General features: G+C 38.6%; 2 protein-coding genes across 3 annotated transcripts in view; both read left to right on the top strand.

Annotated features, from left to right (window-relative positions):
* The first annotated feature begins 1,730 nt into the window (after positions 1 to 1,730).
* On the top strand, positions 1,731 to 24,482 carry sfmbt1 (Scm like with four mbt domains 1). Of its 2 annotated transcripts, none has more exons than XM_030134241.1 (21): positions 1,731 to 1,839; positions 6,782 to 6,839; positions 6,945 to 7,039; positions 9,163 to 9,406; positions 10,732 to 10,820; positions 11,866 to 12,118; positions 14,168 to 14,265; positions 14,454 to 14,555; positions 14,793 to 14,952; positions 16,966 to 17,048; positions 17,492 to 17,618; positions 18,816 to 18,929; positions 19,074 to 19,116; positions 19,214 to 19,281; positions 19,387 to 19,526; positions 20,112 to 20,221; positions 20,574 to 20,749; positions 21,431 to 21,609; positions 21,753 to 21,977; positions 22,328 to 22,456; positions 22,576 to 24,482. In XM_030134241.1, the coding sequence occupies exons 2-21, from the start codon at positions 6,815 to 6,817 to the stop codon at positions 22,714 to 22,716; spliced, it is 2,601 nt and encodes an 866-aa protein (XP_029990101.1). In that variant the 5' UTR covers positions 1,731 to 1,839; positions 6,782 to 6,814; the 3' UTR covers positions 22,717 to 24,482. The 2 variants fall into 2 exon arrangements, with proteins under 2 accessions (XP_029990101.1, XP_029990102.1); XM_030134242.1 differs by having other exon boundaries at positions 19,217 to 19,281.
* LOC115419449 (store-operated calcium entry regulator STIMATE-like) overlaps positions 6,272 to 24,550 on the top strand; it is a 44,474-nt gene continuing 26,195 nt past the window's right edge. The window contains exon 1 of the mRNA XM_030134244.1: positions 6,272 to 6,283. The gene's annotated coding sequence lies outside the window, so the exon portion shown is untranslated. The remainder of the gene's footprint in view (positions 6,284 to 24,550) is intronic.

Here is a 24,550-nt window from a genome sequence, read left to right on the forward strand (position 1 = left end):
ATTCTTGTATTTTTAGATGTCTACATATATTTCACAATGTATAAATCGCACTGGAACATTTCCAAATCCTACAGGGAATTAGTTAAAATGATGCTTATCAGACTGTGCTTCCATCTAGTGGTCAGGTGTTATAATAGCATAACCCTTTTGGCTGTGTGGACGAGAGGAGAGGACACATTCCTGCAGTGCGCACGGCTTAATGACCTGTCCTCGTCCTCTGTCCCCCAGTCACATCCATCCGTGTGCTGCATTATCTGGACAGTAAACACATCCTAAATAAGGGGCTCAACAAGCCTCAGCCACAGTGAGCGGCGATCTTCATCATTGTTGGAGAAATTTGCCTTCTTGCAAAACAGCCGTTTAGTCCATTGCTGCATTAAAGTTATAGACCCTTATAGAAAAAAATAAAAAAATAAACCCTCATATTCCGATTAAATCACACAATCGGACGTGACAATAATAAAGACAGATTTTCCAAAGGCAAATTTAATTTCTAACATCAGCTTTTACAGTGTTTCCCATAAAAGCTTCATGGAACCAGCACCTATACACTTTAATGAAAACGACTGAATAAATTTTAAGTAAATGCCTGCCCCCTTTTGATTTATTCATGCCTCTCCGATTGTTTCACTGTTGAGGCAAGATCCGATCGCTTGTCTGTAGCTCACATTTATTGTTCTGTTTCCACCTCAGCGCAGGCAAAACGTGCTTATTTTGCTCTCGTTGATATCTTTTGTTATAATAGGCATCCGAAGGGCTGGTCCATTGTGGAGGATTATGTGAGGCAGTTGCCTACATAGTCCAAATAAGCGACAAAAACCTGTTTGAGACAACGGATTAGGTTTGAAGGTTGCCACAAGCGCTTTTTAAAACGAGAAATGCACTAATTTAATAAAGAATGCACGTTTTAAATGTGGACTACATGCACTTTGTACAAACAGTCAGGCAGCGCATATATTTCCAGTAGTTTCTCCCGCCCTCTCTCCCCCCCAAAAAAAAGAAAAAAAAAAAAAAAGCCGACTTGTTATCCTTGTGCAGCAAAAGTGCCGTCAACGCAGACAGAGATTTTTCCCCAGTCAATGTGATAGCGAGTTATTGCTATTTATTTAAAAAGTAGTCGCACGTTCAGTCTTTTATTGTGTGTTACTGTGATATTTTATTTACTTAAACATTGCATTGAAAGGAAATAAAAGAAACCGGAGGTCATTCTCAATAACACGATCTAAAGGCTACTTCATCGTGTATTATTGCTTTTTGGGAGCAAAATACTGCACTTATCGAAAGTAGGTCGATTATATGTGCAATTAATTCCAGCTCAACCATTAACTAAGTGTTGATTCCGCTGGGGATAAACCCTTTAACGACTTATCAGGTTAACCCTCTCGCTTTGGAAGAATTAATACAAACGGAAGCCATTCATGTGTTTAAAAATGTCTTGTGTGTATGTTCTAGATTTTAGGTTTGATTTTTAGGATGTGTGATATTTTATTGTGTGTGAAGATGGAAGTCAGTGTGATGTAGCCGGGCTCAGAGGCATATAGGCGGCAGAACATGCGCAGTGGCCACTTGTGCCATATTGGAATGAGGTCGTGAACGAGAAGTGCGTCAAGCGAGCGTGACGTCGCAAGAGCAAAGCGGGAAGTGCTGTGAATTTGCCCTTAACGTAAAAAGCTCCGCCGTTGCTTAGGCGACTGGCGTAACGTCTGCGCTAATGTCGGTTTTATTGTGAAACGACCGACCGGGGCTAACTGTTTTCATTCTTGCTAGCTTCTCGTAGCTGTGCGCGAGCAGGCGGAGAGGAACGGCATCTAAAAAGCGACTTGGAAAAACTACTTAACGGTAAGAGGCGAATTTTGCGACTAAATATTCACGTACTGCATGTTGTTTGGTACAGATTCCTAAGTGTGTTTTGCGCCGTGGTGGCACATTCGTCTTTTTTCCCGTCTCTCAAAAAGATGAGTCGGGTGTCGAGTGTAAGCGCCCTTATTGCTCGTCAGCCTGCTCTTATTCCTCAAGCCGTGACGTTCAGTAACTTGACTCGGACACAGGCGATTTTACCATGTGTCCAATGAGTCCCACACGGCCGTTATCCATCAAGGACCGCATGCTGATTCATTAGACAGCATAAAAATAATTGTCTCAGTCGGTTATTTCTCGTGTTCTCGCCTGTGTGAAAGTTGGACCCACGGCGCTGTAGTCTCTCTCTCCCTCTCCCTCTCTCTCTCTCTCTCTCTCTCTCTCTCTTTGCAAAAGCCATTGCGTTAATGGCCCATCTCTGTTTCTGAACGCTGCGGTTGACTCAGTTGAAAGCAACGCAGTCTTTAGCTAGTTACCGTCAACGAGATGTGTTCAAATACCCTCTGAATAACTAGTATTTTTATGATGTCGAAGTCTTACATAATATAGGTTGTGTATTTACGACCTCAGACGATTTTCTACGCCGCTCTCTCCCAAAACAAGCTAAATAAACTCCACCGTGTGTAAACGCAGGAGCTGCTTGTGTTCAGAAGAAGGTTGTCATTTTGTTGACATTTCCCACTTTGACTTATTGCAACCTATTTTCCTCCAGGCTCTTAACTTCCCTATTGTGCAACTTGAGTGATCTGCTGGCAGCGCTGCTCCAGTTGACGTGCCGCTATGCAATGGCAACAAGCAGCAACGTTGCATCCGATCGCAGCAATTGAATGAAACAGCGTCGGGTTTTATATGTTATTGGTGTGGCGTGGATAAAATGTGGATATCTGTTCTCAGTTGTCAAGTTATAGCTGATCCATACAGTTGGCGATGATTTGAGATCGTTTCGACAGAGCATATTTGTTTAGCGTCGGTGCTACTTTGTTGGCAACCATAATATTCGTAAATACCGTTTAGGATATGCAAAATACAGGTAAAAAGGAATAATCACCACCTCTAGGCTCTAGAAAGATGTACGCTTTAGATTTATTTATAAACTATGCTGTTATTGTCAGCAGTGGCACCTAGAATTACCAACATTTTGTAAGATTATTTCACAAAAAAATGAATCTTTTTCAACTGAGTCACTTATATCTCCTTGTGTTGACCATGCATCCAAATAGCATTGGTGTTCCATTGTCCTATTTTGTTAATTTACTCTCACGTTTCTGTCATAATACTAATCCAGTGGCAGTGATGGAAATGCATGTCATATTTAACAAGTTCAGCAACACCAAATATTTCCAGAAATAATGCCTCTGTACTCATCTGGGTGAAGCGTACTTTAGTTTACAGGACTTTCTTCCAAAAAAGTAGCCCATTTTGGATATTCAAAATACAGGTAAATTGGAATGATCACCACCTTTAGGCTCTAAAAAGATGTACGCTGTAGATTTATGTATAAACTATGCTGTTATTATCAGCACTGGCACCTAGAATTACCAACATTTTGTAAGATTATTTCACAAAAATTTAATCTTTTTTGTTGAGTCACTTATATCTCCTTGTGTTGACCGTGCATCCAAATAGCATTGGTGTTCCATTGTCCTGTTTTGTCAAATCAGTCTCACATTTCTGTTTTAGCACTAATCCAGTGGCAGTGATGGAAATGCATGTCATGTTTAATAAGATCAGCAACACCAAATATTTTCAGAAATAATGCCTCTCTAGTCATCTGTGAAGCGTACTTCAATTTACAGGACTTTCTTCCAAAAAAAAGTAGCCCCTTTAGACCTTTAAGTGTGTGGTCTGAGATGTGAGTATTTTCTTTAATTAGATGGATAATTTCTGAGAAGACGTATTGCATTTTAATTGTGAGAACTAGTAGGTCAAGTAGTTGCCATGATTCTGTTTGGTGGAGGTAGAAATCTTAGTTTAAAATGTTAGGAAACCTGGCAATATAACTCCAAAATTACATGTTAGACATCATTACACTTGACCCTGACCCTTTAAATTCTGTAGGAAATACAGATATACATTTATAACACAAATAATACCAAGAAATAAAGCTTTGTGATATGATGATGCATACAGTGTGATGACAGAAAAACGTATATAATTTCACACTGCGCTCTGATGTTTATGTAATGATACAAATCACACTCTTTACAGCAGTATTTGTGTCATTTTTTTGCTTTGTGTCCTTCTATGTGGCACAGATACAGACAGGAAATGTGTATGTAAATGCAACTGAACATTTATATGGAAGTTCTAAATAAAAGAGAAAGTGGTGGATGTTGCTATAATCATTTACTTGCTTGAAGTTATTGAACAGTTAGTTACCTTATCACCTTACACCACATCACCAACCTCTACCAAGATGAATATGTCCTTTTTTCTTGAGCAGGTTTTGTTTATATCAAAAAGTGATTACTTAAATGTTATGTCATGCATTGGTAGCCATTGAGTTGCCATTAATAAGTGTTGTAGGAAGTTTTTTTTTTTTAGCAGCTGTTGTCATTTTTTGAACATTTCCTTTAATTTGATTTCCAAATTAAGTCATACATTAACTATACATTTTGTGTAATTTTGTCCACTACAAATTGCTGGAAAAACATCAGGTGTCTTTAGATATACTCTTCACACACTAAGTGCTAATAGGATTCAGTAAGTGCCTATAAAGAGGATGTAGGGAACATTTTGGTTGTGTGTGTTCACATGGGTGTGTGTGGATTTGGCGCTTTCTCTTTCAGGTTCAGTCAGACTCTGGTGTGGTGCAGAGCAGTTCATGCAGTGTGTGAGTAGCTGTGGTCCACACAGACTATTTGCTGTGTATGAAACAGGGGAAGTCGCTTTTCTTCCTCTGTGCATGTTCGTGACTAGGTTGTACTTTTCTCCTGGGTTAAGTGCTGCAGAAACCTTCAGCTGATGCAGTCAAACAATTTAGAGAAACATTTCAAAACTTGTCCTTGGAAATTTAAAAATGTTTTTGAGGAATTTTGCAATCAGTGGACCATTTTAACAGTTCTCCTAGAGACACTTTTAAGAAAAGTGGTTGTAGTTATTTTATGTTTAGTTGCAAAATAAGAATGAAATGGAATAAAAACATGTAGAAGAAAGTCCGAGGAATTGTCTAAAGAGAAGAAGAATAGAGTTGAAGCACTGAGATAAATGATCTGTTTTAAATGTTCTCACCATCTGGGCTTAGAATAGAAACTCTTAACTTTATTCTGTGTAGTTTGTCCTTCGACTTCTGTTTCCACTGCTCTTTTTTCCATGTCAGGAGTGTGACCCCTAGGGACAATGAAGCCCTCTGGCGTGTATGTATATGTTTTAGGGTGGGGGAGAATGACAGAGGGAGTCTGGGGCAGGGTCGCGGGTGAAAGGCGGCGTAGATCCTGGCGGAGCACAGGGTCGCCGTGGCAGCCCAGCGGTCGGGAGGGGGTAGTTTCTGATGGTGGCCCCGGATTTAATAGAGACGTCAGACTTGACAAAGACAGGCTTGACAGGCAGGCTGAATGGAGCGGCCTCAGCCTCAGCATCCCATACACCACGCTCGGCACCGTCGTCACACCCTGTGCTCCCTTCTTTCTCATTCATGGCATCTCTCTTGTTGCATTAAATTAATTCATCTGCATTTCACAAAGCTTTGGTGTCAATTTGGTGTGTCAAAGCTGATGTGTGTGACATTCAAAACTTGGAAGCATTTCACCCTAACAGACTTGAAGTGTTAGCGCACCATTTTCAGGAACTTATCCTAAATGAGTTTCACAAGTTCGAGGTGGTGTGTTTGGCTGTGTAGTTTAATATATTTCTTGATCACAAACCATCTGCTGTGTTAGTTTGGTGGTAGCCTGTGCCATCTTAATGAATTTCAAATATGCAGCATGCCGTTTACAATTGAATTCTCTGCTTTACTTGTTTCATGTTGAGTGCAGGAACAGATAGTAGTATTTATGCTGCAGAGGTTGACTGATAGTGGTTTTTAAAGGCCGAAATAATAATAACCACCTGTATTGAAACACTCTTTTATGAACTGGAGTCAAAGTAATAAATAGATAGTTTTGAAATATCTCTGAATTAATTAACATAAACCTATATGTATAAAAATGTAGAGTTTTTTTTGTTTGTTTGCTTTCATTGTCTCTCAAAGTCGCAAGACCACTATCTGAGCTATGTTCTACAGATACTGATAGTTAGTAAATGTATTCATCAGTGTTTCTGTGTTATATAGTTGCAAAACCAAGGATTTGATTTTTAAACAGATGTATTACCACGATCCTTGTTCATCAGATGAATCCAAAAACATCCAAATGAATATGATTTTGATCTTGCAGATGAGTCAGCAAATGCCAGCTGTTAAATTTTCATCTCAAAAGCTCTTCCTATCGTTGCAGCTTGTTTTACCAGCTGGTTATTGTCGTAATTGTTCTATTTTTTATTGTTTGCTTTCAGCAGTTAGGTGCCTGTACCTTCAGCTTATATGCTGTTTGCTGATAGATATTGCCAGTTATAGCTGCTAGCTAGTAAGTTTTCATCACTGTTTCCTTTTGTAGGTGTAACTTCTTGCTAATACGGTTTGGTTTGCAAGCTTCTGAGCTTATTACTTATCTCAGTGGCCATGGTGTTGGTAAAAGCAGCCATGGGTTAACAGATTACTCAGTAATGCGTCTTAACATGTACGCACAGTGACATGATTAACCGTAGCCACTGTATCATACTCTTCATATGACTGTGGAGATGCTGGTTGAGTGTAACAGTTGCACTTTGTTTTCTTTCCTATCTCCCTTTCTTTGTCTGTTGTTTTCCTATTTTCCCTGAGTTTTAGACCAGTGCTCATTCATTTACTTTCTCTTGATAATAATCCTTCTCCTCTGTTCCTCCTCAGAGCTCCTAGTTTTGGCCTTGAGGGGGCACCAGCATGAGTCAGGAGTCACTGGAGTCTGGTAAGAAGTATTCTGTGAGCAGCTGCATGAAATTAGTAAAATGCTGGAAAGCAGGTTGGAGAAGACAAATGTGTTAAGTTGAGCGTCTGTCTGTGTGTGTTCCAGATGGAGACTCCGCTCAGGATGTGTCTGACTTTAACTGGGATGATTACCTGGAGGAGACCGGAGCTGTGTCTGTGCCCCATCATGCCTTCAAACATGTATGTTCTGACAACCTATTCACACTAATCTTATTGCATTACTCAGAATAGTCTGTATAATATACCAGCAGTTTGTAATTAATTGTGTTTACATGCATGAGTTTTCAGTTTTCCAAAAAAAAAAAAGATATTCCTACTAAGCTCTTTACCTGGGTAATGAATAATTAAATATGAAATTAAATCATTATGCTTTGGGCTTGTCTTTTATCATAACCCTTGCCTTGCTAACTGTTGTCTAATTTGTTTGTGTAGAGCTGACCATAGATAGGCGAGAGGCCATGTGTCATCGCATGTGGTCAAAAGCCAACAGAAGATACATTTTGTAAATACACTACATATCCAAAAACATGAATGACATTACCTGCCTTAGTCATAGAATTCTACATTGAAATTAGCCATCTGTCTACACTGAACATGTAACATATGAAGAGAGTTTTCTGCGACATTATGTATCCACTTTAATTGAAGGCTATTAACTAGGTATGGAAGCATCACATAAGTGTGTGCGCATGCAAACCTATAAATAGACCAGTCCTCTATTTATGTTGTTGTGTGGAGTTCATGCACCCGTCATAAAATGTCTATTTTTTTATTATATGATACACAGGAAATGTCTAGCTTTTTGGCAGTTTGATTTTCAGAATTTAGTCTGTATTGTTTCCTGGCACCTGTGTCCTGACAAACTGTCAAAGACATTGAAAAAACAGCAGAATGAATGACAACAAAATGATGATTAAAGTAATTAAAAAAAGATGAGTGATCACAGCTTATTTTGACACTCTCACCCCTTCTTGATTAGTAACTTCATCCTAACAGAGTCTAATGTAGTCACCAGCTGTGAATTCACCCACATTATACAATATCCAAGAGAAATAAAAGTTTCACAGTACAACAGTTGGAGACGTGGTAAATTATTTCCAAAGGCGGACACAGTCCTAATCCATCTCTCTTATTTTGCCTGTGACTCAGCCCTTCACTCTCCATGCACAGCAAGTGTAGCCTTTTTTTAAAGATACATTCTGCAGAACATCACCTCTGTGAAGAATCCACATACATTTTCAGTGAAGGCAAACGGTAAAGCCTAAGGAAGAATTGTCCAAATCCAAATTCAGAATATTCCCATATTATAATAGTAGGTTAATTGGTTAAAGGAGTGACATTTTGCTTTTTTTTTTAATGGAATTATGCATTTTAAAACTTTTCCCTGTGGTCTACGTACACTGTAAATGCCATGCTTGGGTCTGAATTCTTCATTAATTCAACTCCACAGGCCCATCTTCAATCCTATTTCTGAGTAATGATATGTGAAAGGTCGGTTTGAGTGCTGGCCCTTTAAATGCAAATGAGCCACTTCACGCTCTTCAGGTTGTTGACCGTGCTTTCTGTCCCATTCAACCACTTGTGTTCATTATTACAACCAACAACTGAATATTTTAGGTAATCAGCTCGAAGTTTGGACATATTTTCAGTATGGACTACAACTGCTGTTGCTGATAAACAGTTATGGCGTACTCTGAGAAATGTTTGTCGGAAGTCTTGACGTTATGTGGGCAAATGTCGTGATGTAACTATTTATAGACATAAATTAAACAGGGATTAAAATGGGTTATAGAAATCCACTCGATTTTTGCCAAAATGAATATACAGATAGCTTTGCAGCACCTGGAGGGTTCAAATTCCAACTTTTTGAACTGTTAGGGTCCAAATACACAAATAAATGTACCAAAGACTAATAAAAGTGGGTTTAGCAAAATATGACCCCTTTAATCTAAGATTATCCATAGGTGTGAATGTGAGAGTGATTGGTTGTTCGTCTCTATATGTCCAGGTCATTATTGAAAATGAGAATTAGTTCTCAACTAATTTATTTGGTTAAATAAAGGTTAAATAAATAGTGGGAATGTCAGTAACTAAACTTCTGTGTTGAGTCTTGACTGTTTATTGTGTTTGCTGGTTATTTTGAAACAAGGTTCAATCTGAAAGTACCACTGGAATTTATGAGCTCTCTGTAATGTCTAAGTCAGTTACTAAGAAACAACAGCATCCAGAAGTACTTGCATAACATCAGCATGTCACTGAAGTTACTGCATTCATATACATTCATGTATCTGTCCTGGGCTCAGGTGGACCAGGGTCTGCAGACAGGACTATCTCCAGGCATGAAGCTGGAGGTGTTTGTTCGCTCTGAGGCTGACAGTCCTTACTGGGTGGCGACCATCATCACCACATGTGGTCAGCTGCTGTTACTTCGATATGAAGGTTACCAGGATGACAGGCGTGCTGACTTTTGGTGTGACATTATGACGGCAGACCTGCACCCTCTGGGCTGGAGCCGCCAGCATGGAAAGACCATGAGAGCCCCTGAGGGTGAGTTAACTTGGGGCTTAAGTTGGCATGGGCGAGATACATTGTTGGTCGCAGAGGATCAACAAACACCAGCCAAGAAAAGCTGGTCTGATGATAAATATTAAGGCATTAAAACTTTGACCTGAAGGACAGGCATGCTGTAAACACATTCTGCAGTGCAGTGGGATTCCTGCTGCTATTCAGGCTCACAAAATACTATTCGATGATGGAAACATAACTAAGAAATTGCACTTTTTGTTCAGCACAGCAAGAATATTTCTGTTCACTGTGATACCATGGCTGCCCACAGGTTAAGCACTTGCTCTGTTTCTCTGCTGTTTTTCTTTCATTTGAAAAGGGAAGCTTTTTTCCTCTTCATTTCTTGCTCTTTCTTAACCATCTAGGAACTAGTATTGCATCTATGTTATGCAGACACAAAACATTACATAACGTGCAAACCATTTATGACAGAGATAGAATTTCATGTAACGGTAGGAGCTGAAATTTCCTCAGCTTTCGGAGACAACCTGACTGGTGCCTTTACAACAATACAATATATTTCATTCAGCCATAATATGTGCAATTTGTCTTGAGTTTATAGAAGAGCACCCAACAAATACAACATGATAAACATGTCAAAAAGTTGCCAGACTGGTTTTAGGTATTATTTTATACTATTATGACATTTCATTTTTTAATGTCATTTTTTTGACAGACATTGAATATTTTCCAGTGCTTAAATTTTTGTTAGTCTATGTCATCAAATACTTTATTACTGTAGAAATTTGACTAATTTAAATGCTGATATATTTAGTACACTGTGAGTGTAATATTTGTCCTTGAGTGCAAAAGTGTGCCTCCCAGTGTGATAGTCAAGAGCTTAGGACATGTTTCACACCTGCCTTGTTTAGTTTAGACTTCAGAGGTCTAAGTTTAGTCCAAAGGAAATTTGCAGGAATGAAGCTTCTCCCAAATCACATTGTAAAGAGGTTGTCTTTTTGGATTATTCACACACCTAATTACAACTTGTCACACTTTTATTTAGATATAGTATACTCACAAATGTTATTCACGTTGAAGTAAGAGTATGTTCCCCTGAATCATATAATGTGCAATATATAATACTGGCCAAAAAAATAAGCTCAGAAAAAAAACACAAAATATACAGTATTAAAAACCAAGCAGCTATCAAATATAATTGTAGCCACATTAGATATTTGAAAACTCAGAAGAGTTTATGCTAAACATAAAATACAATGACATGTTCCTTTTCTGAATATTATGGCAGAAAAGCCACCTGCTTGGTTGTTTAATCAACTCTATCCTGTGTGTGTGATCTGTCTCAGGTGTGCGTGAGAGGCATCAGGACTGGGAGGCTTTGCTGGAAAAGGCCCTGGCTGAGGAGTGCAGTGCTCCTGCCAACCTGCTGGAATTGGTAAGGCAGGAAAAACAGAGCAGCTGTCCTTTTTTACAAACTACTCACACCCAGGGCGGGGCGTCAGCAGTCTGTCTCTCAACAGCTCTGTTGCGCCAGCAACCGCCCTCTGTATCAGTACTGATTTGATAAATCTGACGACTTTAAAAGATAAAACTGCTGACGTTATAATAAAGTTGTAGTTCAAGTGCTGCAGTAACTGTGGTAAACACAGCTGACATGAGGAAGCACTGCCATGTTTTACCCTTAGGTGATCAGAATTGTGTAGTCTTGGCACACACGTAGATGTAGTGTGATTGTAATGTTTTGCTGTGGTGTACTATTGTCTTGCTCTCATTATAGTGTAAATTTAAAACTTCAACTACTCAACTGTAATCTACGAAGAGCATCAATGTATGTTTACATTGTTTGCAATGTTACATTTGCACATTTTTATACTACTTTTATATTCTTAACTCTATCTATGCTTTCATACAGTATATCTCTAATTTGCACATATTTCAATTGCACACTACTTTATATCTTATATTTTTCGAATATATGCCTGTATCTTATTGTGTTGTTACTTACTTGTAAGTGGACTGTTGCTGGCAGATACCACCTGCAATTTTGTTGCACAACTGGTGTAATGACAATAAAGCCTACTCTATTCTATTCTATTACACATTCTGAAAAGAAAAATGACAGGGAAAAAGCTTTATACTTAAAATGTCTACCAGAATAGGTGTTAGATTGAGCTAAAAACGATTTTATTTGCATACATACCCATTGTGAAGCTCCAAGTCCACCAGCATAAAGCTATGAGATGTTGTTTACAGCTCCTTGCTATGCTGTTAAAGTGAATTCACTCCATGAACAGCCTGTGAAATTCTTTAGAGACAACGCTAACTAGCTTTCAGTGACCGTGCTTCGTTTCTGCCACTTAGTCACGCTGTGCATTCTCTCCCCGTATAAATTCCTTGCCTTGCCTAGGCGTGTTGTCATTTGTATTTGTGTAAGTGTGTGTGCTATCAGCATCTCACTTACTGCCACCCGCTCCCTGCAGCCCCTGCGTGGTCGGGACCCGGTGGAGCTTCTGTGCGCCGGCTGCTACGTGGAGCTCCAGGACAGCACTGACCCTGGTCTGGCATGGGCTGCCGAGGTAGAAGAGAACGTTGGGGGAAGGCTGAAGCTGCGTTTGGTGGGCACCGAGGGCCTCCCGGATACACCGGCAACCCTTTGGCTCTTTTACCTCCACCCACGCCTCCACCCACCCGGCTGGGCCAAAGAGCATGGCTGCACCCTCAGGCCTCCCTTAGGTCAGTTCCGCTGACATGGGCTGAGTTTTATATTTAGAAACAATGGGAAGAAAAGAAAAATGATCACTAGATCTCTGGGTTTACTGCCAAAAAAAGCATGAGTAATAGTTTCTGATGGAAAGGCTCCACATGAAGAATTCACCATGCAAGCATGAATTGCTGGCAGGTCCAGTTAAGTCACATAATCCTAAACCCATTACACTGTGCTACTTATGCGATATCATTATATTAGATCTAATGTCTTATTATTTTCAGTGATATCTCTCCATCAGTACTCGCTCAGTTATATCTGTCTTGTTTCACTCTACGTGAATGTGTGGGGATGGAATGTAAGGAACTAATATTTTAAATGTGATGGCATCCCTCTAGACCTTGAAATTGATTTTTCATGCAGGATTAGATGGATCACTGTGTTCAGGGCCGCAATCTGTTTATACTTTTCAAGTGGATACAGTTTGTTAACATGCAAGATGGAAAAAAAAGTGCAGCAGGCTATATCTCCTCTGATGCAGCTCATTTACCTTCTGGTACCAGTACTGCTTTTACTGCTGCACCTATTATTTGGAGCTGTATGCTGCTGTTTTAAGTTAACTGAATGTGAAGAGGAGCAGTGGTGTGTGCAACTGATTCAAGAGGAAGTCATTGTGTCTGAATTAAACATAGCTGTCTGTTGCTTCTGTTAAAATAATAATGTGTAAAATATACTGGATTTCACAGATATGTAAAGGAAATTGCCTTGAGTGGAGCTTGAAAGTTAGTAAACCTTTTAGGATTTTCCTCTTTTTCTGCATAAAGGACCTACAGTTCTATCAAATTATCACAAACATCGTATTACGAGATAAAGGGAACCCAGTTAAACATTTATTTGCTGAGGAAAATTATCCAATCTTGCACATTTTAGTGAGGCAAAAGTATGCAAACCAGTTCCTTTGGTAAATTTGTTGATTCTCTTTGCCAGCAGTAACTTCAGGTTCATAGTTTTAAACCTTGCACTTTGGCTTGGAGGGATTTTAACCCATTCATCCTTCTCGTTTAAGCCAAAGAGTTCTTGCGTGATCTCATCCATCCACAGATCAGTCATTCATTCTAGTTTATCCACATGGCATTTATCAAACTGCAATCAGACAGCAGTGTTTGTTTCAAGCAATCGTGGCTTCATCCTTGAAACTGATGGTGCAGTTGATGTGTGAATGTTGGCATTAGTCACAGTGGCAGAAGCCTTTAGTTTTCTAGATGTTACCCAGGGTTGATTGTGGACCCGTGGACTCTTGTGCACCAGGATCAAGGTGTGATCTTTGTTAGTTGGAGAATAAAACTGGTGTGGGCTCTTTTTTTTCCCATTTTTACACCATCTGCCTGACCTTGTTGAGAAAGATCAGACTTAGATACTAAAGACTCAGATTTCTCTTCTGTAAATAAAGGAAGGCCTCACAACAGATTGTCACCCCATTGACTGAAATACTCACTGTAACATCCCCTTAAAACACACTGATAATCCTAGACGATTACATACTTTTGCCTCATGTAAATATGAACAACTTTCCACAATCAACAAAAGAAAACGTTTGTAACTAATTTATTAAATTGTATTCCATTTAAGTGTAATACTTTTGTCTCATCTTTTAAATTGGTTCCCTTTAGTTTTAGGAAACGAAAATCTAATCATGTTATAGGTCATAGTCGTACAGAAAAGAAAAATATTTTTTTCTATGTATAGTAGCGTATATAGTTTCAGAAACTTTTAAGCACCACTGTCTACAAATGGTTGTTAATTCTGTACATCAACGTGCTTCTAAGGCAGGGTCCTGTGATAAGAGGGGTGTGTGCTAGCAAAACTGGAAACCAATATTGATTTTTATTTATTTATTTTATTTTTACTCTGTTAATTAAATCTGTGTTCCTCTATAGAGGGTGAAATAGACAAACAAGCTGATTAGCAGATTGTGTTTTGGGAAGTCGTTTCCATGTGTAAGGGTTGGTAATTAAAGTTGTGTATAATAAAGAGTAACACAAGGTTTGTTCTTATTTATTTGTGTTTATTTCCTTCAGAACTGTTGGGCTTGCGGACTGAGGAAGAGTGGGAGGAGGTGAGGCAGAGGATCAGCGAGCTGCCTCAGGATGAGGCTCTGACAGCAGAGCTCAGTAAGGTACAGCTTTTCCTGATCATCTGATAGTTGGGTCACATTCGTTGAAAAAACAAACAGTCGTGACTTCTGTTGAGTCTTCTCCAAACTGGGTGGTGAACCCTTTATCACATCTAAGATTTGCAAATGTTTGTGTTTTGTGTGTGTGCGTGTGCGTGTGCGTGTGTGTGTGTGTGTCTTGTTTGTCTCAGGATCAGCCTGATGTAGCCAATCACAGTTTCAAGGAAGGGATGAAACTGGAGGCTGTTGACCCTGCTGCTCCTATTTCCATCAGGCCTGCTACTGTCACCAAGGTAACAGCTTTTCTGTCTCTCCCAAGATGCAATCTTCCTTTCTCTGTTAATTTGTTACAATGTTTTTTTTCTTCCATTACCAAGTATCTTTTCAAACTTAAGTTTGTGGAATAAACATGCTGTTTAAATCATAACCCCTCAAAATGTGTTTCTGTCATTTAGTCAAATATAATACCTCTACTTTAGATTTATTTTGTACTAGAAGTCTGTCTCAAATGTACCTCCTGTCTACTTTAGGTATTCAGTGAGCAGTACTTCTTGGTGATGATGGATGATCTCTGTGGTATTGAGGAGTCAGAGGGGGCCGGGCGGTCCTTCCTGTGTCACAGAGACAGCCCAGGGATCTTCCCTGCTCAGTGGAGCCTCAAAAATGGTCTCCCTCTCAGTCCCCCTCCAGGTCAGTCCTTTTGGATTTGATCACATGTAGAAACATGAGATGGGAATTTTGCATGACGTTACCATAGCAAAGCCACCTTACAAGCGACTACATCTGTCTAGCTATGTCCCATAGAAAACAATCCTGGGAATGTAAATTACCTGTAATTACCACGTGTAAAATTATTCCAGCAGGATATATTTAGTATGGCAGCTAGTTCTACAAATATCTGATTCATTGTAGGTCTGAATACTGGTAGATAAAATATGTAGTTATAGTTAAATAGTTGGTGTCTCTCTGGAACCCTGACAAGTAATGTTAACAAAACATTAGTTATCAACAAAATCAAATGCTAGTAAAGGCAAACACGACTAATTTACTGTTATGCTGTCAAAATGGTGTCTTTGCCCATGGAATCATCAAAACTGAAAATATGTCTCCACATAAAACACGTGTAATCCTCGTCACTGCATTTCCCGTGGCATTGTAGAAGCCAGTGTTTATGAACTCTTCCTCATATTTTCATTCTGACAACATGTTCAAGGCTGGAGGAATCACAGAAATTGCAGTCTTCAAATCAAAGAAGTTACAACACTGCCAAGTAGTCACCCTGTAAAAACAAGACTGTGACCTGCTTTTAGATCCCAACCCTGAGTCTGAGAAGGCAAGGTATACTCTGTATGTATACCAGATGTCTTTCTAGGTTTTTTTATTCTGTTTCGTGTGTTTTTTACAGTGCACTATACTATGTCTGTTTCAACATTTAAATGGTGGTTAGAATTAAATGTATGTCTATAGACTTTATTTCCTTATACTATGGTTCTATATGGTAATACCAGGAATTCCATGTGTCTTTTTCACCCCTCTGAGATTTTTTTCTAACTGATTTATGGAAGATCATTCATCCAGTTGTTTCAAATTTGACACACATTTGCTATACCGTCAGGAGAGGTGCAGTGCAAAATGGGACGGCTGAATTTTGGTTTTTGAATTTTTTATTTTTTTTTTTTACAAATTTTTGAAAATTTGAACTCCAACCCATTGTCTTGAATTTGGCAGACAAAGTGCGATCAGATTGAAAGTTAAGACTTTGGCAGAATAATGTTTGTCTTGGTTTGACTGAACTATTCAAAAAGGACAGCATTTAATTTAATCTTGTCTTGAATTATGAGATGCTGTATTATCTTTAATTTAAAATTCAAAATTAATCCAACTAGGCAAGGTATTAGTGAGCAGGTGGCAGTAGTATTGGTAAGCTCCAGTTACTTTTTCACTTGTTTATATTAATTACGGTAGTCACATTAATGTACAACTCTGTAAAGGAATTTGTGTGAATGCCTAATACTGTGAAAATAATACCATGCATTTTGGTAGGATTGTCTTGTACAGCAACATAAATGCTTAATACACCCACATCCATGTGAAAATATCAGTGGTAATATTGTGTTAATATTAACCTTTCCTAAGTATTTAACACCATTTATTATAATATTATCCTACTGATTTACCATTTTTCTGTGAAAATCAGGTATTCCTAAAAAGTTAAGTGTAAATTCAAAGGTTATTATATCAAAACAGCTAAATATAATATTGGTTGATTTACTGGTGGATCAATTTTGCAGAAGATGACAGTGTTTTCATGTTCACTATGCAGCATCAGAACATCCATATGAATTATATCTCATGTTGCTGAAAAGCTAAAAAAAAAAAAACATTTTACCTGAATGATAATGTATTGATAGGATTAGTGGTTCAAAAATTATTAAGCATGTCAGATCAATAAGTGGTTTCGGTTGTAGGCAGCTGTTTGGGATCAAACCTCATCCCTGAAAATGCCTCATGCAAAGTTAAGCACCAAAGTCTTCCAATTTCATTTGTGCAGTATATCTAGAATTTACCCACTGTAGCAGATGTAAGGACTTTAGTGGTAACAGTTATTACTGTAATAACAGTTATTACAGTGTGTTTCATTTTCTTTTATATCCTCCTTTTAATCCTCATTTTTCTGTTCTGCTTATTTAATCTTTTTTTCAGGATACCAGGGTCCAGACTTTGATTGGGCAGATTACCTGAAACAGTGTGAGGCTGAAGCTGCTCCTCAGCATTGCTTTCCAACAGTATGTTCACTTCTGTTTTGCCCGTTTCACGCCACAATTTCGTTGACTTGCATTGAAGGGTTATCTAATAGTGAAGCCAGTAAAAGTAGCAACATCACTGAAGCTTGGACATCAGTCAGAAAGCAGCATGGAAACAGATCTGACCCAACACTAATCAATTGCATACAGGGAAATGAAACTAAATACCTGCTGTCTCAGTACTGTTGCTCAGAAGATGTATGACAAATCTGGAGCCATCAGTTATATGTTTAGAACTGGAAAAAAAAACTGCATATTACATAGTTATGTCTCCAATTTAGCAAGAGTGACAGCATAAAATGGCAGTAATGAAAGCATCTCTGCTGTGTAATGGTCCACTGTTTACCACAGATATATTGCTTTTCTAAATGGACAAAAATCACATAAGTTGCATAATGTTTTTTTCTACTCTGTGTACCTTCCAGGAGCAGTGTGAGCACAGCTTCAAAGAGGCAATGAAACTAGAGGCTGTCAACCCACTGTCACCTGAGAACATTCACGTGGCGACAGTCACCAGGGTCAAAGGGCAATACATTTGGCTCAGCCTGGAAGGTGAGATGGGGAACTGACTGTGTGTTTATGTAAATCTATAAATTCAGAAAAAATTTTATATCAGGTCATGACAACATATAGAGCCTATCATGCATTAAATGTTAAATACATTATAGTATTACATTTGGTTCATGTTTGTAAACAGGTAGAGTAGTAGTTACTTTTCTTACACATTACATTTTTGAGTAAATCAGAAAGTCGTCTGTGGGGCTGCAAGGACAGCATAGTGGCATTTTACATGAATCCTTTCCACTGAGTAGATAACAGATAAAGATATTTATTGTACTAGCTTTAATTTGCTTTATTCACTTTATACAAAAAGTCACATGCAAAATATTTCATTCGACTGCCTTTACATTTGATTACATTTGCCGTGGTTTGCAATGCTATGCACATAAAATTTCGCAACATTTATTTCCAGAGTTGCATTAATTTTTCATCAAGATCTTGTTTTGATGATGTCAGGTCATTTTGTAAAGTCTTCTTCATCACATCCCAAAGATTCTCAGGAGGATTCAAATCTGGACTCTGTGGTGGTCAATGAATATGTGAAAATTGTGTCTCATTTTTATTATTTATTAAGCTTTATTGCTCCCTGAATGACTCTTTCACTATCTGAACCAGATGAGTCCTGATATTTTTGTCATTTTGGAATGTGTCTGTGTCACGAAAAAAACTCCACTGATGTTGAAACCCGGTTATTCAGTACATTCGGGTAGTCAGCTGGCCTCATTTTTTTGACACATAACATTATTGAGCCTGATCAACTGAAACAACCCCAGATCATAACACCACCCCACAGGCTCATACTCTAGCCACTATGGATGATGGGCTTTCACTTCACCTGCCTCGCTTCTCACTCTGATCCCATCACTCTGGAACAGGGTCAGTCTGGACTCATCAGACCACATGACCTTTTTCCATTGAAACACAGTCAAATCCTTATACTCTCAATCAAACATAATATGAGAGTTGTTTAAATAATGAGAAGCTACTCACTGCATCACTTAGGGTTAAAGAACTCACTGCAGTTGAAACATATTAATCGCAGCAGTAATTATCCAGTGGAAGGATCTGAACTCTTTGCTTTAGTTAAATCCAGGTGGTGTATTACCTAATTACATTTAAATTTCTAATGCTGCTCACTGTGCATTGGCGGTGATTGTCTAATGTGTGTGTGCTGGTATGTTTGTCCAGGGCTGAAGCAGCCCATGCCAGAGCTGATTGTTCATGTGGACTCACTCGACATTTTCCCAGTCAGCTGGTGTGAGACAAATGGCTATCCGCTGGTTTACCCTATCAAACCCTCAGGTATTCATCATGTTCTCTTATTCCATGTAACAAGACTGTTATTAATATACACAAAGACAGAGGTCTTTGTTTCTACCCTGACCTAATTGCTTACCTAATGTCATTGTTTGAACAGACACACATCAGTCTTTCTGTTTTTTTTAGTTGAGAAAGAGAGGAAGATTGCTGTAGTGCAACCAGAGAAGCAGTAAGTATAAGCAGTGAGGGATGATTAGTTCATGGTTTGGAATGGGTCAAGTCCAAGAGCCTTTTTGCCATTGACTCAGTTTTCATCATTTTTACAGCAGAACTCCGCCTAAGTCATCGTCACCTGATGCTGTCAAGCAACAGATGGCCAACCAGTCAGAGACAGGTGAGTGGGCTCAGGTCTCAGTGAAGCCTGTGATATTTTGAATGCTGTCCATTGGTGTGAATTGTGAATGTTTTATGTGTGTTGTTGTTTTGTGTCCCTATACAGGACAGGGGAACGGGAAGTACTGCTGTCCAAAGATCTACTTCAACCATCGCTGCTTCTCTGGACCCTACCTTAATAAAGGTCGCATAGCAGAGCTGCCTCAATTCATTGGCCCCGGAAACTGTGTTCTAGTGCTGAAAGAGGTGAGGGGACATTCAACAGGTTTACTTCATCAAGAACATAAACAAGATTCATTCTATTCAACAGTTATTACTCAAACATGAACATTGACTGGTGGTTATATGTGCTGTATTTTTATTGTTATAGGAGATTACTTTGAAGCCTTACTGAAGAGTTTCTCTCTCATGCTTTTAAAGATACAATATGTAACGTGTATGTTGATGTAAAGTTTGTGTTGGGCTAGGACTCCATCATCTGTTGATGTTAGCAGGCTCTATTTTTAAGGTACAAGTTCTCCAAATCTATATAAAGGCTGTCCTCAGGGATGTTTGCACCAGAAAAATTCTAGGAAGGTGTTAATTTTAAGGTGTTTTTTTTTTTTTTTTTTTTTTGGTACTGACAGCTCTCTTCCTTCTTTGTGCTATAAAGCAGCTGACTACAGAAGTTGCTAAGATACTTATAATTAAAATCCACACTAATTTAAGATTTGGTGAAAAAGTCAATGCAATGTAAAATAACTGTTTACAAGATCATTAAAGAATAAAAGACATAATCCACTAAAATGATCATCTCTAAGTGCTGCATTTTTGTGTATGTCTGGCATCCAGGTATTGACTCTGCTAATAAACTCAGCATACAAACCCAGTCGTGTGTTGAGAGAGCTGCAGCTGGACCAGGAGAGCCGTTGGCAAGGCCATGGAGAGACACTCAAAGCCAAGTGAGGGAAACACCATTTAATCCTCCACTCAGAGTTCTGTGCTCTTTAGAAAACCTGCAGGAATAGCTGAAGTGCTTACAGCTGGCCTATTTTAAGACACATGCTGGATTAAATATCTACTTAAAGCACAAGTCGCAATATGTACTGTATCTGCACTATGACAGAACATAAGCTTTTCTGGATATTGATCAAATATGAACACATAGAGCTGTAATAATGGAGTATGCTTTTAACTATCATACTATACATTGTTAGCAATGTTATCATGCTAATTTGCCAAAATGTGAAAAATGAAAAAAAAAAAAAAAAAAAATTTACTCATTGTCAAATATTGCTTTCCTTGAAATGTCAGGTACAAAGGAAAGAGTTACCGTGCAACTGTGGAAATAGTCCGCACTGCAGACAGAGTGGCGGACTTCTGTAGGAAAACCTGCATCAAACTAGAGTGCTGCCCAAACCTGTTTGGTCCTCGCATGGTTCTAGAGCGCTGCTCAGAGAACTGCTCCGTCCTCACCAAGACCAAATACAGTAAGTGACTTCTAACTGTTTGGATGGCAAATAGTTGAGGCATTGAATTATTCATCATTTGATCTAGGATGAATACTGTCTTAGCAAGAGAGGCGGCGAACACAACCTCTTTTGGTGCTGATTAATTTTTAGTTGCTCTCTAAACTTGTCAGCTCAGTTCTGAAAATCTTCAATTTCACTCTCATTCAACACCAAGCTTATTAATTTCTACATATTCAAAAATCTTCCATCCTTTGAATTTTTTGCTACAGATGAATAAAAATTATCAGTTGCTACGTACTGTAAGTGCTTCCTTAGTAATCACAGAAATTTGGTTTAGAAGATGAATAGAAATGGAATTTACAAACTGAGCATCTGCAGGCGTCGACAGGCAATGATTAAGCAGCAATGAATTGCAAGAAATCTTTCATCCTCTGTTGAAATATATGGGGTCACAGATTTGTTATGTTTACTTGCTGCTGCAGTGTTGGGTTTAAGGAACTGATGCAATTTGATAGCAACCAAGTAATCATGACACCGTCTCCTTTGTTGCTCATATAGCCGGTACATATCCATGACACACCTATTTGGACAGCCTATTACACAATTACCCGTGGAAAGTACATGTGTAAATCTAACAAGATCGGGACAAGTATCAGTCATACGCAGCATAACTCAGTTAGCTTATTGTCTTGTTAATAGCATATTACTATGGAAAGAAGAAGAGTAAACGAGTTGGCCGTCCACCAGGGGGCCACTCCAATCTGGAGGGTGGAGTGAAGAGACGAGGCAGGAAAAGGAAGAGGAGGAAGCAGCTGTTTGTTCATAAGAAGCGACGTTCTTCAGCATCGGTTGACAATACACCTGCTGGGTCTCCACAGGTATAACACACAAGCATATATTTTTATCTCCATTTAATTGAAGGAAGAATAGTCGTGTCACTTTCATTAACTCTGATTCCTCTTCACACTGTTCCTCACATTGTTCTTGAATCTGTGTTAAATCATTCTTGTGTGTCTTATAGGGCAGTGGAGATGAAGAGGACCTAGATGAAGATGACTCCCTGAGTGAAGACTCTGGTTCCGAGCTGCAGGACGACATCCAGGACGATTCTGAACAATCAGTCGGGAAGTCTCAGCCCACCACACCATCACCCTCCCCACCAGCCACGCCCAGGCCCACACGTCGGCGTCGAAAACCCCGCTCACCCTCCTTCTCTGACGATGAGAATCACCCACCTTCACCAAAGGTACTTTCACAACATTTAACAAGATAACTATATTTTTAGTTGGATTGTAGTTATCTCTTAACTTTCCAGAAAATTAGTCATGTGTATTGAATTGTGTATCACCTATAAAAAAATTTAAATACATGTGCTGTCCTTTCTTAATAGCAGTTTCATAACAATTATTTCATCCACATTATGTTCTTTTCTCTTGTTCTTCACAAAATGATCTATACAAACTCTAAACAGCTGATGTGGAAATGTGTAATGCTCCTGCTTCACTTGTCAAATTCAGTCTTAAAGGGTAAAATGAACTTCTGCAAAACAGTCTCTCATGTGTTTCTGTTCTGACTCATTGTGTCATGTGTTTATAGACCTCAAAGACTGAGCCTCCACAGAAATTGTGTTTGGACACCAGCCCCCTGGAGTGGAGTGTTACTGATGTGGTTCGCTTCATCAGGACCACTGACTGTGCACCTCTTGCAAGGATTTTCCTGGATCAGGTAAGAAATACATGGAGATTTAATGGCCAATCGGGATGAGTTCTCACTCCACTGAAGCGTGTAATATGCTCGCATCGTTTAGAAAACTGCATTTCATATAAACTTTTATGTGCTCACAGGAGATTGATGGACAGGCCCTACTTCTGTTAAATCTGCCAACGGTACAGGAGTGCATGGACCTAAAGCTGGGACCAGCAATCAAGCTTTGCCACCACATTGAGAGGGTCAAGCTGGCGTTTTATCAACAGTTTGCTACGTAGCTGATGGGGAACAACCATGGACATGACAGCTTCTTTTTTTTTTGTTTTAGTCCTGTGAAAAACACTGTATTTTCCATTTTGACTTTTTTAACACTGGACATCTTTTAGAATCCTGCGTACAGCTCATTGTGTCGAACAAGCACGGACATGAGATGGACAAAGCTCATTTTTCTAATCCTTGTTTTCAACAATTCAAGGGTGACAGTGTCACAGAAGAAGAGTTGTGTCAAAGTGCAGATTTTTATTTTGAGAGGCACAAGTGAGGAAAAAACAGAGAATCCAAAGCACTCTGAAGCCAAAAATTTGTATTAAATCCAGTATGTTTTGACTCAAAAGCAAGTCATCATTAATTACCTTCTTTCTAAATAAATAATTTGATTTCTGTCTATGTTTATAAAGGTTGTTTAACTTAATGTATGGCTTTGGGGAGCTTTAGACTCTTCTGATTTATTCCATCTTTCTTAGAGGACTAATGATTCTTATTGCTACAGTGGTCTTTGTTACTTCATGATTTCCAGCCTGCCTTGTTGTCATAAAAAGGCAAAACTGCAGCTTTAATTACAGCTTTTCTACATCATACTGTGCCCGACAGTGTTTAGTATCATCTAGTAAACATTTTCATGTTGTCTGGCGGCAAATTAAGTGACATCCACATCTGGTGAATTCACATTTAAATGCAGTTTCCTAGAAAAGATGTTCAACCCTTTGGGTGCAGATCTGACAGGTCAAGCGATTTAAGCACTTAGAATGAACAACTTTTTTTAATGCCTAGTATGTTTTATAGCAGAAATTCTGAGCTGTACCTCAGACTATAAGTAAATAGTGAGCATTTTAATTTTTTTTTAATTCTTAAAGTTTTAAGATTTTTCAGAAGGTTATTTGGCCCATTAATAAGGTGAAGCCAAAAACAGTTTACACAGATCAGATTTTAAGTAACAGGTAACATCAGTTCAATCTTTTTGATGTCAAAAGCATAAACTCTAACATAATGAAAATAACATATTTGAATAGATGGTTAGGTGTCATTCCAAAATAGTAATTAGATTTTTAGCGTGAATCCCAAAAAGTGAACATTACAGCTGTTTGCCAAGTTATCCTGCTGTATAGTTAAAATTCATTCTGATGTGAAAGGGGCCTTCATCTCGGTATGAGATCAAACTGCTCTCTTGTTCAAGTGTAAGGCATAAGTGTTTACAGTGCAAGGATTCTGTAATGCAAGCACAAGCAAAACCATGTATTTTATGGTGGTATGCAAATATAACTGCATGTTTGTATATAGTGTAAATAATGAAATACCTTATAGTGAAACAGGGTGATTAGAAAGAACAATGTATTGAGCAATTAACTCCCTGCCTCAGAAATGTCTAAATGCCCTAAATATATTGTATAATTGCACAAAATAGGCCTAAACATTGGCATGTGAAGTGCAAGCATAAATTCAGCTGTCTCATTTGAAGCATTTTACATTTCATACCAGTAAATAGTCATAACCTCTTTCAGAAATTCTTAATGTAGGCTTATGTAACTGGGCAATTTAAAAGCAAGGAAAAATGAGCCCCTGCCTTCACTTCTTTCCAGTTCTTGTAGTGTAACTTACTGTATTGTGCTTGATTTTGTGTGAGAAAACCCTCCGTGGGTTGTTTGTTTATTCATTTGTAGTTGTTATGGCTGTACTCAAAGCGATGGAACATATTTTTTTCATGTTGGAAAATAATGACTGCTATTTAAGAGATTATTGCAATAAAAGGGGGCGAACAACAACTTTACTAGTACGGCTCCTCGTTTTTGTCCTACATTCCCCAGAATGCATTTCGTAAACACGCCAGTCACGTGA

This window comes from Sphaeramia orbicularis, chromosome 5, assembly GCF_902148855.1.
Source record: "Sphaeramia orbicularis chromosome 5, fSphaOr1.1, whole genome shotgun sequence".
NCBI classification, from domain to species: domain Eukaryota; kingdom Metazoa; phylum Chordata; class Actinopteri; order Kurtiformes; family Apogonidae; genus Sphaeramia; species Sphaeramia orbicularis.